Genomic DNA, 18,760 nt, shown 5'->3' on the forward strand with positions numbered 1-18,760 from the left:
CAGCAGCTGTATGGTGTGATGCAGCTTCCTACTCACCTTGCGTCCACTTCACCTCCAACATGCATGAGGAAAGAGCCATCGGGCTGCTTCAGGGAGTACAGGTACTGGAGAAGCTTCTCTCTGCAAAACGGCGAAGAGGTCAGTGCCGTGCGGCCGGTGGAGCCCTTTTGAGTCCTGGGCCTTGAGGGCTGCGGCTTTACCTGTTAATGATGTCGTACGCCTCCTCAGTGCCGATGATGCACAGCGCGTTGACGGCTGCGTACGTGGGTGCAAGGTGCGGGTGTTGGCCAGGGCCCCCTCCAAAGCCACCATCTGGGCTCTGGCATAGCTCCAGGAACTGACACACACTAGGTACATGGCCAAAGGGAAAAACAAAGTTGAGAGCATTAATTTCTAATCAACAAATTCCCACCAAAGTCCATATCTAATTATCTCCTCTCCCTCAAAAGGAAAAAAAAAATCTGCCCCCAAAAGCTTCAGCTCTACAGTTACTGTCAAGTTTTACAGGCTCCTGCACTTTGTATTTAATTCAAGCATTTGCATCAGGAATCACAGAACACAAGGCTGGATAGAAACAGGCTTCCAGACTGTGCCTCTCCCTGAACTTTTCACTTGGCTCATAGCCCTGGATCTGGGGTACCAGTCTCCCTCCTTTGGGGATCTCACAGCCTTTGGATTTTGCTTAGTACCTTGTGCTCAACTGCTTCTTCCCACACCAGGCGCCCAGCCTAGGTCTGCTGCTGAGGCTTCCCTAGAACACACAGAAATGTCACCCTGCGCCCACTGCGACCTGGGTGGCACTGCTGCTACGCTGGTAAGAAGCTCACCTCTGTGGCTGAGGGGATGCAACAGAGACTCGAACTATGCTCAGTGATGGTGGCAGTGCCACAGGAGCACAGGTGACACACATCAGGAGAACACTATAGTCTGTGGGGTCTTAGAGGGGTTTTCATGCCAATGCAGAAGGGCTCCTGTCTACTCATGGAGGAAAACTGCTTGGAGATGATTTGCCTCTGAGCATGCCATTGAGATTTACATTCCTGCGTTAAGTGACATCAAGAGATCCCCTATTTGTCCAGGGTCCCCTGAAGTTCCCTGGAAGGGAATATTCCAAGAAGGCCCCACTCACTAAGTTGTTTGCCCATGACTCAGTGGGTCAGTGTTACAGGAAATCCTCCACTTAAAAGACCACATAGCAAGCCTGTCTCTTTCTAGTGCTCATCCCCCTACCCTTTTTTGAAACAAGGTCTCACTGTGTAGCCCAGATTGCCCTCAAACTCCATCCTCCTTCCTCAGCCTTCCAAGTGCTGGGTTAAAAGGCACATGCCACCACATTTGATCAGGCACTTCTTTTCTGAGCTCTTTCATCTCATTATTTCTTATTCACTGTTGCCAGGGAGTCCACATAGGCTAAGTTTCATGAAGACCCAAGTTCACCACAGCTTCCCTACGTCATACTTGATTACTTTATCTCAGACCTCCTACAGGGAGGGACAGGGACAATAACAGAAAACACTCCCACCTTGCCATTTCAGTTTTCAAATCTCACAGGTTAGAACACTATCCATACTGCAGCCCTTCCAGGGGGAGAACCACCTGTGTCTCCTGAGATCCACGCCATGTTGGAACTTAGGACGCTGGGAAGCCAAGCAACCAGCCTGCCTCCCTGCTAAGCAATAGTGAACCTACTGGTGCATGGCCTAGAGTCAAACATCCCACTTCCCCTACCCCCTTCCCTTGTCCCCCCATTAGCAAATGGGAACCAGAAATCTGAGCATCTCTTGGGAGGTTGACCATAGCAAATAAGGGGGATTTCCTTCTACCATCTCATCTGTTTTGCTTTATTCTGATTAATGGTACTGCTCTATTCAATATTCTATATTTCATTTTAATTTGATATACATGATTGAAAAAACAACTATTGTAAAGATAATGAAATATACTGTGATACCTATTACTGTTATCCTGGTAATCTGCTGTGAAGTTCTGTACCAATTTCACTACACGGTCTCAGCTGGTTTTATTCTGTCTTGTTCTGTTGTATTTTACTACTTTCAAAATAAAAAAAAAATATATTACTGAAGTAACAGAAAAAAAAAAAAAAAAAGACCACTATCCATTCACTTCTCTTTACACCTAAAATTTAACTATAGGAAACACAAGGATGGTAACAGAGACCGACAGAGAGGCAAGACAGTTCTTGGCACACTTTTTAATGGAACTTATTCCAACATAGTTCCCAAGTCATCAGTGATCATACCATTTCCCAAAAACAAACAGCTAACAAGTTCAATTCTTAACAAAGCTGGCTGCAACAGCCTACTAAGATTTCTCTACCACAAAAGCAAAGGTTGAGGTAACAAAAACAGTATCTCAGTGGTAGAGGATTTCCCCAGTGTGTATATAGTTTGGGTTATGCCCCAGCAACATAAAACAACAAAAGCTTTGTACATTTTTTAAATGAAGAAAGGAAAAGAGTCACCTAAGCAATCCATTCCCTTCTCCAGTGCCCAAGATAGAATTGTGCTGAACACAACACTCCTGACCTGGTAGCCTGAAGTCTGGCGTGAGTGAGGATCTAAATGTTCCAGACACCTCGATACGGCCCCTTCACAGCAAGGGTCCTCAGCTGACATACAAGACCGTCCCAGGCTGTGCCTAAGGGCGGGGGTGCAGCTCGCCACCTCACTTCCGCATACAGAACATTCTGATCCCCAGGCTTTCCAACTTGCAACTTAAGGAACTGCCAAACTGACCACTAGGCCACCAGCTGCCTTTAGCAGACTTAGCAGTTCTGAAAACCAAGATGTTAATGAGACTTTAATCTAACAAAAGGGAGAAACTTAAGAGACCAAAAATTCACCAACTAATTGAAAAATTGTAAGCAGGAAATACCGTGTAAACAAGCAGTGTGGCCTGTTTTAGACTCCTTTAAAGATATTATCAACACACATATCTTAGATGTGGCCATGGATCAACTTTCTTTGACGTCAGCAATGTTCCTCTAATTCTAGCATCCACCACAATCACCAATGAAGTGGGAAACTATCTTTGGAGATCAAGAATTTTCAGACCCCAAATGTGTGTTGATAAAATCATTAGGGAGCTAATAAGGAATACACCAGCCCTAGCCTCCTGAAGCCAAAAAGATCCAAACCTCACCTGAGTGCTTAACAACCTAACTGGGTGTGGTGGTGCGTGCCCTTAATTCTAGTACTCTAGGAAGCTGAGGCAGGAACATGCAAAGCTTGAACCCAGCCTGGGCAATTTAGTAACTCAGTGAGACACTGTCTCAAAAGTAAAAAATAAAAAAGGCTGGAGACATAGCTCAATACAAAGGGTCTGGGTTCAGTTCCCAGTATCCACAGAGGTAAAACCAAAACCAAAATAACCAGTGCCACAGCCATACCTTACATGGATATATCAGAGTCAGTAAGGCTGTACCCAGGTAAGAAAATCAAATTCAAAGCAAGAACGCCCATGATTTACTATCAGCTTTCTAAGAAGTCACTTTCAGGTAATGGTTGAGGACTGTTGTAAAGTGGTTGGTTCTGGGTATGAGTATCACCAATGAGGACGGAGGATTCCCAAGTACACGCAAGCCTGGTGTGGTGGTGCACTCCTGAAAGCCCGGCACTCTGCGAGGCTGAGGCGGGAAGACTGCAAATTTGAGCCCAGCCAAAGCAACTTGTGAGACCCTGTCTCAAAATAAAAAATAAAAAAAGGGTTGGGGATATAGCTCATTGTGAAGGCCTTGGGTTCCATCCTCCATACTGAAAAAAATATGAATAGGAAGCAAATAATACAAACAGAGAACCAAATCAAAATCCAGAATAAAACAAATGAAACAGATATAAGTACCAGATATAAGCACTTAAGAAGGCAGGGATGGGGACCAGGTAAAGCATATAAACACAAGTAGGAAATGACTAGGAACACAGCAGGCAAGCATCAGAGATAAAAGTCCTTGAGGAGTAAACAATTAATAACAAAAACATGCTTATTTTTGTTTGTTTGTAGTCCTAGGAATTGAACTCAGGACTTTGAGACAGGTACTTTGCCATGGAGCTACAACCCTTACCCCTTTTATTTTACTTTATTTTAAGATTGGGTCTCACTAAGTTGCCCAGGTTGGCCCTGAACTGGCAATCCTGCTGCCTCAGCCTCCTAAGGATGGTAGCTGGATTTACAGGTGTGTGGCACTGTTCCCAGCAAAAAGCACCAAACCAAACCAAACCAAAACACTTTTTAACAGCATAATAAACAGCATTGTTCAGAACTATATCTGGCCCTAGCCTCCATTTTACACAAATGGAATTCATATTAGAGTTGTAAAATTTACTATCTCAAAAAAAGTTAAGAAATTGCCAGGCTTGGTGACATACTCCTGTAATCCCAGCATTTGGGAGGCTGAGACAGGAGGATCGTTGCAAGTTCTTCATCTGCCTGGTCTACAAAATGAGCTCAAGGCCTACCTGAACTGCATAGTGACACTCTGTCTCAAAAAAAAAAAAAAAGTTAAAAAGTGGAAAAACTATTAAAAGGCTTAATGATGTTACAGACAGCGAGAAAGCTACCCAGAAAAATACTTCCGGTATACATAGGGTCGTTACAAAAAAATTTCTTGTAACAAAAATTGAGGCTAACCTGTCGAATTCTTACTAAATCTGAGAAAATAACTTCCTCACTGTGCTTATAGCCCAGCAGTACAATACTTGCCTAGCATGCACAAAACACTGGGTTCAATCCCCAGCTCCACAAAAAATAAAAAACAAACAAACAACCCACTTCCTCCCCTTAATAGCTTACCACAGACAGACTTACAGCCTATAACAACTGTGAGGATTCTAGTTCCGCAGGAGCAGTCATTCCAGGAGTAGAAGCAAAGCCAAGAGGCACTAGGGGCACTGCGTATCCTGGGTCCTAATTCTTCCAGCTGCCCCACCGTGAGCCAGCTGCAGCCCCACAGACCAGAGGGGTCTGCACGAGGTGCAGTCAAACAACAGACAAGTGAAAGGCCATCCTGGTTAGTTGTGAAGAGTGAGCTGTCTCAGCTTTGGCTGGACTGACATAAGGGGCTGTGTCATTCTCTGATGCAGGGACTGTCCTGAAGAGGGTACTCAGAGCATCCCTGATCTGTACCCTGAGATGCCAGCACAACCTGACCAAAAACAATGCCCAAAGACAAATGCCTGGGTATGGGTGTCCCTACTGAGAGACAAGAAAACACACCAATTATATTTTAATGCAAGCTTTAAAAGGAAAAATACTTGAGGGGTTACTAATAACCTTTGAAAGGGAAATAAGCACTAAAATAACATTTGAATTTCTCTCTGGAAAAGTTGGGTTTTTTGTTTTTTGGTTTTTTTTTGGGGGGGGGGTGTCTTTTTGAGACAAGGTCTCACTGTGCAGTTCAGGCTGGCCTTGAGCTTACTTTGTAGCCCAGGCTTTCTTGAACTTGCAACAACCCTCCTGCCCCAACCTCCCAAGTGTTGGGATTACAGGTATGTACCACCACACTAGGCTTGGAAACACTTTATAAACTCAAAACTTCCAAAATGGTTTTTAAGTTAAAGACATTTTTTAACTTTTACAGGAATTAAAAACCTAACTTTAAATACAGTGGTTTCACTTTACTCTGTATTTCCATTACAGCAGCTTTTAATAAAAAATAATGGGATTCTGTTTAAATGATGCTTCCTCCAATGCTAAAATCATTAAGCAAAGTAATGCTGGACTCAAAATATTAGTTTACTTTTTGTAAATTAACATGTAAATGTCTGTATATGGTCGCTCCAGAGAAGCAAGCTAAATTCCTCTCTGAATATATCCCTCATCTGATAGCTGAAAAGCCTGGCCTTGCTGGCTTTGGTCAGGAGTCACAGTCGCTGACATAAGTGATTCCGTCCACTAGAGGGAACTCAGTGTCCCGAAGCAAACAGAAGCACAAAACTGAACAAAATAGGAAAGGCAGACAAACTCTCGTGTATGTGTAGAGCGTGTGCAGTGAACGACAGGCGGGTAGGGAAGCAGGTACAGAAATAATGCACCTCCAGAGGTAAACCTGCCTCTACATCACTTTAATATGTATTTGAAGGGGAAAAAAAGATCACATTTCAAAGCACTCCTTTTCCTTGTTTAAAATAAATAAAAAGGTAATATCCTATTTCAGGTAGTCTAAAACAGAAAATGCCCCGTATTTTTATAAAAGCCATTAAAATTGCTCAGAATCTTAGTAAACATAGTTTGTTTCCTCATAGGTCAGGGCTACTAGGTTTTGTTCACAATATCTGCATTACTGTCTGCATCTAGAATTAACTACCTGCAAACCCCTTTAAAGGGTTTCCATTTTCCTCTCTGATGTTACCACAGGTACCCCAAAAAACCAGTGATGACAAGTTCAAGGCCAGCGTGGGCTACACAGTGAGTTCAAAGATAGTCTGAATTACAGTGTGGGACCCTGTCTCGAAAAACAAACAAAAATCCAATGATAAAACACCAACTGAGTTATATAACTCAGAGAGCACTCAGAATCCATCCTGACTTGAGCTCCTCACTGTAGGAAGCCCCGTCACTGTCTCCCAGCTCCAGCCTGGTCTAGTCCTGTCAGGCATCTGCGTGTCACTCACACAAAATCCTCCGTTTCTTTCTGCTTCACTCCTGGGCGACTCTCCCATTCTTAGCAGAGAGTACATCCTGAGTGTGTAGGTGTGGGGGAAAAAGAAACGCACCCCCCAGCCCCCGACTGGTATTTCAAAAACACATGGGCCTTTATTTGACAATTAAATTCCTGTTACTGCAGAAACTGCGTCCAACTCTACTTTCAGTGTTGGAAGCAATCCTGATGATCAGAACAGCGCATGTGTTTTCTCTGCCTCAGAAAGCAGGAGTCACAGGGTTAAGGGCTTAATTCATTATTATCTTCCCCATCCACACTCATCACAAGACACCCTGCCCAGGAAAGCAAGAATGAGAGATTATTGTTAAGACAGAATGAATGAGACAATGTGACTTCTGTTCTTCTGACCTGCCAATGTGACTGAGGCAGGGACACTGTGACCAGGGAGGGCCCCACAGGCCTCCACCAGTCCCCACACAGCTGCCACCGTGTGCTGGGAAAACCAAACTTGGCTCAGGAGCCTTAGGTCCCCTGTTCCTGGCCCTGAGGCACACCAGGGGACTGGAGGGATGCAAGCCAAGAGGACAGGCTGGCCCTGTGGGACTCTTGGATTCCTTTCCTATCCCCATATTCCTAAGACTGGAGTTAAGATTAGTTTTTTCTTCCTTAAGATGTGAATTATGATGAGCTTCTGAGAAAGAGGTGTCATTCTGCCAACACCATCTGCACAAACACCTCGGGAAGACTCTCAGTTGCTTAGCTCTCTAGTCATCAGAAGTTTATGAGAACACTAAGTCATGACATTGGTACCTAAGACAGTAACCCAGGCAGTCCTGTTAAGAGCTATCCGACACTGCAGGCGCTGGCCAAGAGGTACTTCTGAGAGGTGTTCACAGGCAGCAAAGGTGATTTTGCTCACTGAGTTGCCCATGCTTCCCATAGCAGCTATGCAAACACACCCTGTACTTGCCAGTGAAATTGTATCTCTCAGAATTGGTGGCAAAAAACTTTTCTCAAAGATCAGAGCCAAGAGCCAAAAGAAAAGGCCACAGAAGGAACCAGAAGCCTTCTCTTGAGAGTTCAAAGTCTTGTTCTACCCACCAACTTACAACAGGCATGTCAGCTGGAGGAGTTTCAGGAAACTGCTGGAGGTCAAGAGAAGGGCAAAGATTTCTTGATAGCAGTTGTTTTTTTTTTGTTTTTTTGGTTTTTTCCCCCATCACAAAAACAAAAAAGGAAGCCCAAAGTTAGCATGCAATGCCAGCAAGTATCCCAGATTTTTTGCTAGACTCACTCTGTAGCCACTATCTGGGGGATAGGCTCATCTAGGAGCTCCAAGCTGTGCAGGATCCAGTAGCAGAGCCATGGGCGGCTGGCATCCAGACACTGTAAGAGGACAAGAAGAAACACACCCCTTATTCACAGTCACCCCAACACTCTGCTGACAAGGCTGGATCTGTCTCATTTTCTGCAGCCTTGCAAGGGGAGGAGGGAACCCTTACTTGGTGAACAGGGGTTTACTCTGTGGCTTTAGCCAGGACTGAAAAGAACATTTGTGAGAAGAGGGAAAAAAGAGATTAAAAGAAGTTTACCTTAGACAGGTCCGTCCCCAGCAGACATCTAAGGAAGATTCTCACACTTCAGGAAGTTAAAGGCTGTTTTTTCCTGGGATAGACCCAAGGAATCTAGTCTCAGAAAGTGAGTTCATGGATTAACTCATTCTCAGACTCAATAAATATTTTGGTAACTACTTGTGCCAAGCACTGTTGTGGACATTGGGGGCAGATAATGAAAAGGAATGTGATTGTAATTCTGCCAAGGTTTGGGGTATAGAATAGGGTCATCTTAAAAGCAGAGGGCCTTAGTTCCATCAAATACAAGTTACTGTGTATCTTTTGGAATGTAACACACAAGTACATGGTCCTGTACAAATGCTGGAAATGATCTCCATCGAGCACACAGAAGAGACTCCTTCTGCCTGGGGAGCTGGCAAAGGCTTCCAAAGGTAACACACAGACCTCAATTCTAACCCGAGGCCTACACGGCTACTGAGATTCAAGGCTAGGCTAGGCACGTAACAGTAGTTGTGCTCCAGTTATATAATGAGGTCCAGGGAAATTTTTTTCCAGATTATAAAAATGCTAAATGTCAAAGCTGAGATAAGAATGTAGGTTTTTAACTTTTAATCCAGTGCTCATTTCTTCAGCCCAAACTGCTGCGCTCTTCAGAACTGTGTAACAATCTAAGCTGTGGTTAATGGTTACATGGGGGCCAGGCTGGTGGGCCACTGAAGACATGCTCAGCATTTGGCTAAGTGTGAATCGCAGTTTCTCTCCCCACTAGTGAGGTGCCTCTCAGCAAATTACCTTACCTATGCCAGTTTCCTTCCCTAAGAAAATAAAGACTGCCCTAACTCATGGCACAACTACAGGGTCAGATAAGAGAATGGAAGGTAAGATTTTACCACACTGCTTAGCAGACTATGGCATGACCTGTATCAAGCTGATGGGAACTGTTATGGATCGGATCTCCAATGTGCCCCCAAAGTCTCCCGTGTTCCGAGGTGGGGCTTAGGAAAATGACTGGATCACGAAGTCACCAGCCTCACCAATGAGTCAGTCCACTGGGGGTGGGGCCCAGTTGGAGGAGGCGGGTCACTGGGGTGAGGTCTCCAGCCATTCCCTTCCTCTTTACTTCCTGGCTACCACAAAATAAGCAGCTCTCCTTGGTCATGCTGTTCTGCCTCGGATCCAGCCAAGCAGGGACTAAGACCTTTGAAACCATAAACCAAGAGAAACCTTTTCTCCTTCAAGTTGTGTAAGTCAGTCCTAGCAATGGAAAGATGACTTAGCACAGGACACTAACCAAGGAGGATGTGACTGGGGAATCAAAATCTGACAGTCCACTGGCCAAATCCAGCCTACGGATGTGCTCTGCTGGCTTGTTTAACTGGAACTGGTTTCAACATTTACATCCACTCAAAGCTGGGCCTATAGTTTTAAATACAAGAGGTGCTCTCTGGGGTTTATGTTCTGTTCTTCTCCTAGGAGAGAACTAGCTCAATTTAGGGCAGAGGCCTGGGCTTTACTAGATAACAGACTTTAGGTTATCAAAGGGGTCAGGAGAAAGTGTGTAAACCCTCAGCTGTGTTTTCACGGTGGAGGAAAGCCTCACTCCATCAAAGTGTCCCTCCAGCTCTAGAAGGTGACAAAACTGGAGCAGCCTGGTTCTGCCTGCAGGAAGTAGTATCCCAGCTATGTGACAGAGCCCTGGTTCCTGCGGAGCCACCTGGTATGTGTGAATGTGCAACCAGTCAGAAGCAACAGCATTTTTCATTCAAATGGCGGGGGTGGGGAAGACTTGGCAGAAAAAATCCCTGGGTAACATATTTACCTCATAGGCATCAGTCAGTTGTCGAAGGCCTCTTTTCAGATAATGGAAGTGTTTCTCCCTCTGCAAAATAAGCCTGGAAAGACAAAGAGCCTATAAGCCTGTTGTAGTAGCTTATGGTTTCTCTTCAAACAGACAGACACATGCATACACATCCTCGTGTGCACACACTCATTGTTATGGTTGATACATTGTGTCAACTTGAGAAGTTTAGAAGTTTAGGTCTAAGAGACTCAGCAGGGAACTAGGGTTCTTATTTTGTAAATATCCTCATTCTGTGCAAGAAGAGGGTGAGGAGATTTTGTGAGTGCTACACCTGCCCTGCAGTGGGGTGGCCTGTGTACAATATAAAGGAGGAAAAGAGGCTTGCTTTACCTCTTTTTGTTCTGGCTGCTACGTTGAAGCATTGCCCCAGTGCCATGCCACCCTGCCTTGGAGCCAACTGATTATGGACTGAAACCTCCAAAAATTATAAGATAAATAAACCTTTCCTTCCCTAATATTAGGTGTCAGGTTTTGGTCTCAACAATGGGAAAAAAGTAACCAAGATAGTCATATACATGCATACGCAGCACCAGATGAACTGCCAACAACTTCTGTGGCTCTAGGGGACAACCACATCAGAAAAAAGAGGCCTGCCTGTGAATGTCTCTGAAGTGCATGAACACAGTGCTGGCAGACATTTGACGCTAACTGAAACTCAGCTCAAAGCACATCTTGCCAGGTAGTGATGGTCCCCCAAGAAGTTTCACCAGCATGAAACCAAGTCAGGTGTCCTGTGCCTCTGCATCCTGTAAGCACTTGGTTAGCCACTGTCCTTCCGGTCTTTTCTTCCAGAGTCACTCCTCTGAAACCTATGCTTGTTCCCTGCCTGCCTTTCACTTATTCGTCTATTATTCCTTCCTAAAATTCCACCTCCCACATGCTGACCCATGGCCCGGGCCAGAGGACAGTGTCTGCCTTCTGCAGTCGGCCACATCTTGGGCACTGAGGTCAGCAATACTGGCAGAATGTGCCACCCATGGCCACCTGCACAGGCAGACAGAGGTACTATTTGTTGCTTGGTATAACAGAATGGGCCTGTGTGATTATGGAAGGAAAAAAAAGGGGAAGAATGTTTAGATATTCACCGTGCTTGCTGAGTACAGAGACCAAAGGGAAGCGAACCATTCCCTGTTCTATGTAGGCAACTCAATCAGTTTACAGAATTCACACTGCTCAAAAAAAGGGCATCACTGGGCACGGTGGCACATGTCTGTAATCCCAGAACTAAGGAGGCTGAGGCAGGTGCACTGCTGTGAGTTCGAGGCCAGTCTGGGCTACAAAATGAGTTCAAGACCAGCCTGAACTGCATAGCGAGACGCTGTCTCAAAAAGACAGAATGAAAACTTAAAAAGGCCATTAGTGCAGACTATACCTTAAAGTCTCCCAACTCAGTACTGGATATGAGACACCTATATAAAAGGCTGCAAAACGGGAGGAAATGGGCAGGTTTCAGAAAGGTAACACATAAAACACTACTGAGGCTCAGAGATGATGGGGAAATCTTAAGAAAAGAATCATCTGCAAAACTTGTACAGAAGAAGTAGAATTTGAGGTAGGTGGCCCTGACAAGGGAGAAAACTTTAATTTTACTTACATTCTAAGATGTAGGCAGCTGACAGCTTGTGTAGAGTGCAGCACAGAGGCTATGTGGCCTCAACATGGGAGTGAGAAAGAACTGCAGGAAAGGCAGCCAAGGCCCTGTTTACAGGGCTCTGGGGTGCAAGCTGAGGAACTGCTACTCAATTTAGTAAGCAAACGGAAGATAAAAAAGTATTTGAGCCACAAGAAAAAATACTAGAACCGTGCATTGGGAAAAAATCAGCAGCAGGAGGCCCTAGTGTGGGTTTCCGAACTGAGCTAGGTGGAAGCACTTCAGTGGGTACAAAGCTGCACAGGGCAAACCAGCCTGAGGAATGCACTGCCGACAGCAGTCAGAATCACATGTGCTACGGGGACATTCTCTGTCCCCTCCAACATCCACGCAGAGGTGTGATTCTCACGTCAGGTGTCGGAGGTGCTGGGCCCTGAGCATGGACTGCGTAGATCACTGCAGGGGATCAACAGCTTGCTCACTGCAGCGGGTCTGTTCGCAGGAGAGCAAGTAGTTCTAAGGCGAGGCTGCCCCTCATGCAGGTCCCTTCCCTAGGTGCTGCCTGCCATTCTGCTTTCCACTCTGAGGTCGGGCAGCACAGGGTCCTACCGGGAAGTGAAGCAGGCACAGCCACCATGCTCTTGGGTTTCCCTGTCACCAGAACCAGAGCCACAGTAAACCTCCTTACTTTGTGATTTTCCCAAGCTCAGGCATTCTGTGATAACAATAGAAAATGGGCTAAGATAACGTGTTCCTCTCCTGAGGGACCCAGATTAAATGTGCAGACTTGGGGTGTTCATCTGCACACAGGTATGGTCAAACCTACAGACGAGAACAGGCAGCAAAGACTGAAAGCAGAACCGTCAGAAGACCCACGCTGAAGGATGATGAGGGGCCTCTGGAGTGAAGCAGTGTCATGGCATTGGCGACCAGGGAGCAGGTGCTTAACTGCAGCAGATGCTACACAAGACTGAGGAGCGATGACAGGATGGCTGGCGACCTTGAGACAGCCTGGGCAGCAGGCACACTGCGAAGGTCAGGGGAAGCCAGACTCACTTCCTCTTCCTAAGAGTCCAGGGGCTGGGCCTCAGTAAGCACCATCCCCTGAGGGTGGCAGGGCCAGCGCTGGACCAGGCTGACTGTTCCCCAGAGCCATGGCCCTGCAGTGGCCATATGCAAGTCAACAGCAAAAAAGCAAGTAGAGCCCTGCCCGATGACCATCATGGTCTGGAAAGTGCCATTCTGCCATTGGTTTCCTGCCAAAAACCAACAAGTCATATACTTTACAGGGCTTTGTTTTGCTTTTTGAGATAGGTCTTACTAGGTAGTCCAGACTGGCCTTAAACTCGCAGTGATCCTCCTGCTTCAGTGGGCTGTGCTGGCCCATTTTGGCCCAGCAGTCAGAGAAACCTTCCTAAAAGAAGCAGGACAGGAGCTAGCCAGGCAAGACAGAGTGACCACAGCACACTCAAGTCCATTTAGTTCAGGAGTTGGAGCAAAAATACCAGCGAATGAGCAGAGAGAAGCCTGACTGGAGACTTAGGAAGGTAGTAGATCATGCAGGACTTGTAAGTGCACTAAAGCAGTTCAGCTTTACATCTCAGAGCAAGCGGAGTCACTGTCTTGGTTACTTTTCTCTCATTGTTAGACAAAATACCTGATGCCCAAAGTGAAGCAAGGGAAGGTTTATTTCATACAGTCGGGGTGGGGGGAAGGCGTCAGTTCATACTCATCTGGTGCCAAGGCAAGATGGCATGGCAGGGCAGCTGTTCATGGCAACCCCAAACAGCAAGAGTGAACAGAGCAAGAAGAGGAAAGGCACACCTTCTTCCTGCCCTTACTTTATATGCTGGCTCCACCCCTGGGCTGGTGCAGCACTCACACCACCAATCAACAGCACCAGACAACAAACCAATCACCAATGCCAGACTCAGCTGTGCCCATAATTGCATGAAGCTTCGAGGAGTCATCTGAACACAAACCAAAACAGTCATTTAGCTACACCATGGCTGACCCTTGAAAACATGCTAAGCAAAAGATGCCTGTCACAAAGTATAATTCCGCTTACATAAAGTGCCCAGAATGGAAAATCTTTAGAGACAGAAAGTACATTAGCACAGGTTTGGGGGATGGGGGGGCGGGCAAGGCACAGGAGCTGGAAAACAGGGCAGTGCTGGCTAAAGGACAGAGCTTCCCTTCTGGGATTGAAGAAAATGTTCTAACATTAACTGTGGTGATGGTTGCACTCCTCTGATTACATTAAAAACCAACAACTTATATACTTTACAGGGCTTTGTTTTGTTTTTTGAGACAGGTCTTACTATTTGGTCCAGACTGGCCTTAAACTCGCAGTGATCCTCCTGCTTCAGCTCCCAGGTGCTGGGATTACGCTTGTACTGCATGAGAAGCACGTCGAGAGCCTGAACTGGAGCACACTGAACCTCCAGGGCACTTTCAGCTCAGGGACCCTGTATTTCTCACTTCCAAGAAGTACTGGGTCATTTTGTCCAAGAGAAAACAATTTAAAATGATAAGTGAATGTGGAGGGGCATGAATCTCACTAAACTGCTAAACTGCTCAGGCTGGGCTTGAACTTATGATCCTCCTGCCTCAACTTCCTAGAGTGCTGGGATTATAGGCATGTGCTACACACCTGCTTATGTCACTAATATTAATTAGCATCTTTAAAACACTCATTTTCATAGGCATAAAATGGGAAACTCATATTCCTGAAGCAAATCTGGAGCCCTGATACATTCTACTTCCACAAGAATACACACCTAAAAGGAGCACTTTTGTTTCCCACCCACACTGACGGCAGTCCTATGAATCAGGGGATTCTCCTTTATTGTCCCTTCTTGTTACTGCCCATAACAACATCTTCCCCCAGGCTGCAGCCTCTCAGTCTGTCTCTCATCTGAGTGATGGAGTCGCAGGGCTCTGTGCTGATGGTGAGTGAAAAAGAAAGTGCCAAATGGTCAAAGGTGCATTGCGTGGGCAGCGCAGAGGTTATGTGTCCAGTGACTCAGAGCTGTCAGGTGAGCCATCTGGAGGCAAAACTGCCAACAATAAAGCCCCCCAAACAACGCCCCTCCCACCATCGCCAAGTCTGCCCAGCACTAGTGAAGCTGAGCACACACAGCTTAGGCCTCGCAGTGGAGGAACCCAGATGCCCTTATTTCTAAAAGTGCTCACTCCTCCAACTGGTGAGACAAAAGGCATCATCCGCTAATCTCCAGCTGTGGCTCAGGACCAGCGGAATCATTCGTCCTCCTGAGCCTGAGTTTTGGGTTAAGGCAGACGTTTAGTCTAGAAGGCTGGCCAAAGACTCCTCTAGTTGGTTGCTATTTACCTCTTTGTCTTTCCTTTCCACCTGTTTTTCCCTATATGTATGTGCCTTTTCCACCTATTCTCAACAGTGACTGATTAGTAAAACAAAACAAAAACTTTCAGAAAATAGGGGCAAAATAGAATGATGACCAAACAAGGAACAAAGGTAACAGGGCTGAAATCATGCGTAATGTTCCATGAGCCAGAGACTCAGACTCGGTCTCACAAGGTCAGGAGACTGACGAAGGGGGTGAGGAGGAACTCAGATCTGCAGCTCCCAGACGTAGTGAACCAGTGGCGCCTCACCACACTTGGAAATTGTCAGAGATGTTCTGTCATTAAGATAAAATGATGACCACATGTGGTTCTGCAATGCTAATCAGCTGATGGATGGACATACAATGCAGGATGGTCTCAGAGAAGTACTCTGACTGGAAGAGAAATAATGACCAAGGGATGAAACAACAATCTGAAACTCAGATGTGATACATTATGAAATACTGGAGAAAAGGAAAAATAAAAGTTCAAAATAAAAAATTTCTTTTGCACTTAAGGATGTAGCTCTGGCTGAGCACTTATCTCACATGGCCCAGGTGGAAGCCCCAGCTCTAAAAAATACAAATAAATTTTTTCTTCTTCTAACTCCCCCTTTTAGAATTTCTGACCCCACAGAGGACGAAGATTTCAATTTGCTAAGCTCCAACAGCACTGCATTTCTCATCTAGAATTCCATCTTTGGGATCTGTTTCACAAATCCCAACCAGAACCAGGCTGAAGAAACTCAAACTTCTCAGTTTTCTTTCAAATGATTTAGGGCTGAGTGTGGCTCGGGAGGAAGGCCCAGCATGAGTAAGGCCCTAGTCAACTCCCAGCACTGCAGAATAATAAAAACTTTTACTAAAGGAATCCACTCCTTGCCACTCCCCGGACTCCGTTTTAAAATGCAATATAAACAAGCAGAAACTTGAGTATTCATGTGAACACCAAAGCAGCAGGCCACAATTAATTAAAAACCTGAATTCCTCTCCCCAGCTTCAAACCTCAGAGGTCAGGCCTCAAGGGCCATCCCCACCCAACAGCTGGTGGCCCAGACAGTAGGGCACCTCCTCCCAGGTGCACTAGTGGAGGCAGGAGCCAAGTCACATGCATATCCAGGTGGCCACAGGGTCAGGAAACACCAGTCTGCAGCAGATGCTCCTCGTAGCCAGACAAACAAGGAGAGACAGCAGGTGCCCACACAGGAGGCGTCCTCCCGGGCCCTGCACACTCCTACCTACAGCTTACCTTGGGACAAGGTGGTTGAACTTGTAAGAGTTGAAGATTTCCTGGATCTTTTCTTCTACTTTGGTCTGGCAAGGATGCAGGACATGGGAGAGAGAAAATGAATAGAAATGAGACCGCTACCAACTTTTTCTTCATGTTGCTACAAATGCCTGTTAGGTGGAGTTGATCAGTGCAGTGGTGTCCTGTGTAGTATTTAAGACTGAATTCAAAGGTTCTATAGCATGACAGGCTTGACAGGGTTAGGACAGGGTGGAGGACATAAACAAATGAGTCCCCTGTACCCTGCTCATGTCACACTGACTTCTCTAGTCACCTAACCCATGACATCCAAACTAACATGAGCCATCCCTGACTTCTCCTTTGGCTCAGCATTCTAAATTCTACAGAAAAGCCACATCTAAATGATTAAGGTGTCATTACATAACCTTCACCAAGATTAACAAGCACCAAGATTAACAGCACCAAGAAATTCCGGTAACCTTCATGTAACATTAGAATGTGTAATGCCCCTCCGTGCTAATGCTTTAATTATGTGCTTCAACACAAGGGATGTAAATTGCTATGATGTTTAACTTGGAGAAAAATAATATGTTTATTTAACGACTCGCAGGAACTAGCCCCTGGAGATCAAGGTAGATTAAATATTTGGGGCTGCGTGTTAAAAACATAAAACAAAAAAGGAGACACATGCTTCAGACAACAAAGACCTTGCTCAGCACCCAGATTTCCTGGCCACTGGCCCAGCATCTCCCTTTCATGCATCTGAGTCCCCTAGGATGTCTTTTTCTGAGAGAAGAACAACTCCTTTCCATCTTCTCAGGGTACCAACCTTGATGAATCTGCTTTCTTTGCCAACCCTCTTTTCCCAAGTATTGGCTTTAAAGTGGCAAGCAGGAGGATTTGGGTCCAGGAAGGAAATGAATGACAGTTTGTTGTTTGTTTGTTTTTGTTTTTATTGGCTCCCTGGCACCAGGCATCAGAGAACAGATGGAGACAGATACCTTTGCTTCTGTGAGAGACCAGAATTTGCCACCCCAAAGTATGCTTCATTGGCCTAAGGGTTATTATAGGCTGATTACTTTGAGGAATTGCTCATCACAGGAGAATCTCTGAAAAACAGAGGGTGATCTTTTGTGAGGGAAATTCATTCATCTATAAATGAAACCTCTGTCATTAATGTTGTCCCCTTTCTGTACCAAGAAGAGAAAGAAAACTAAATCACAAGAAACTCTAATCAGTGGAGAAAGCAAATAAATCATGTAACAGAACTACTCTTGTTTACTTTTCTAGGTCACCTCCCTATACCTGGCCTTCCACACACCCTTTGTTTTTAGTGTATACTATGTAAATTGGTATTCGGTTTTGTTTTTTGTTTTGGGGGAGTTTTTTTGAAACAGACTCTCACTATGTAGTTCAGGTTGCCCTTGAACTCACTATGTATCCCAAATTGTCGAACTCACAGCAATCTTCCTGCTTTAGTCTCCCAAATACTGGGATAATGGGTATATGCTACCACATCCCGCTATTTTTTAGGGTTTTTTTTTTTTTTTTGAGCCAAGGTCTTACTGTGTAGCCCAGGCTGGTCTTCAACTCAGAGTAATCCTCTTGACTCAGCCTGCTTAAACTGGCATTCTGGACCACGTCTTTGGAGTTACTCCTTTTTCTGTGGGTATTTCCCATGTTTACATGACATATGTATATTAAAACATGTCATTTGTTTTGTTAATCCATCTTTTGTCACAGGGATCCCAGACAAGCAAGAGCCTAGGACAGTAGAAAATGATTCTTTTCTTCTCCTACACTTGAAGATATGTTTTTGTTTTGTTGCAGTGCTAGGAACTGAACCAAAGGTCTCATACAGGACAGGTGTAGTGGACTGACAACTGGTGGTCAGCTGTGGCACCCAGCTGAACTGAATCAGCGTGGTGCTGGATGCAGAAGGCCCATCTGAGAATTGCTACCAATAGCATAAAAAGAGAACTGGAGGGGAAGATGGTGTGTTGTTGATTCCCCTGAAGAAGCTTGTCATGGTGGTTTTCCTGATATGAACTCAGTTCTCATCATCGGAGGAGCTCAGGTCTTTGTTATCACTGAGGATGGCTGTAGTTCTTTCAGGGGAGTTCTGGTCCTTACCTTTAGCATCACTTTCTGGCTCCAGTGCAGATCCTTCGTCCCACTGGCACAGACTTCCTAGCCTCCATTACTGACCTTTGGGCCTTCCCAGTGCAGACCCTTGGTACAGACTTGCATGAGACCTTGTTGTGGGCTCTAGGCCTCCAGCTGGACTCATAGGGGCATTGTCATGGGCTCTAGGTCTTCAGGACATTGCTGTGGGATCCAGCAATGTTCTTCTTGGGGTCTCTAGTATGTAGATAGATTCCCTGCACTCTTTTGTATTTGACTCTTTGGGTGAATACTATAAAATAATCCTATAAATTATGTGTCTTGTATTAAATTATTTCCCTTGCAAACACTGACTACAACAAGAGCTAAATGTTCTA

The 18,760-nt window shown here is 45.4% G+C and overlaps 1 protein-coding gene across 5 annotated transcripts in view; it reads right to left on the minus strand.

Moving 5' to 3' along the window:
- The window catches only part of Fntb (farnesyltransferase, CAAX box, beta), a 77,898-nt gene that overhangs the window by 37,756 nt on the left and 21,382 nt on the right, over positions 1-18,760 (minus strand). For 4 of the 5 annotated variants that reach the window (XR_001201786.3, XM_063241491.1, XM_005004776.4 and 1 more), the window contains exons 2-6: positions 16,260-16,324; positions 10,013-10,085; positions 7,914-8,005; positions 201-347; positions 37-120 (exon numbers count right to left, since the gene is read on the minus strand). Coding sequence is in view for 4 of the 5 variants with exons in the window: in XM_063241491.1 (XP_063097561.1) it covers positions 37-120; positions 201-347; positions 7,914-8,005; positions 10,013-10,085; positions 16,260-16,324 (461 nt within the window). In the remaining variant the exon portion in view is untranslated. Of the gene's footprint in view, positions 1-36; positions 121-200; positions 348-2,546; positions 2,655-7,913; positions 8,006-10,012; positions 10,086-16,259; positions 16,325-18,760 lie in introns of those variants that run through there. The other variant, XM_063241492.1, reaches the window with a different exon arrangement.

Source organism: Cavia porcellus, unplaced genomic scaffold (assembly GCF_034190915.1).
Source record: "Cavia porcellus strain 051 isolate PalLab524CR breed Dunkin Hartley unplaced genomic scaffold, mCavPor4.1 scaffold_31, whole genome shotgun sequence".
Lineage (NCBI taxonomy): Eukaryota > Metazoa > Chordata > Mammalia > Rodentia > Caviidae > Cavia > Cavia porcellus.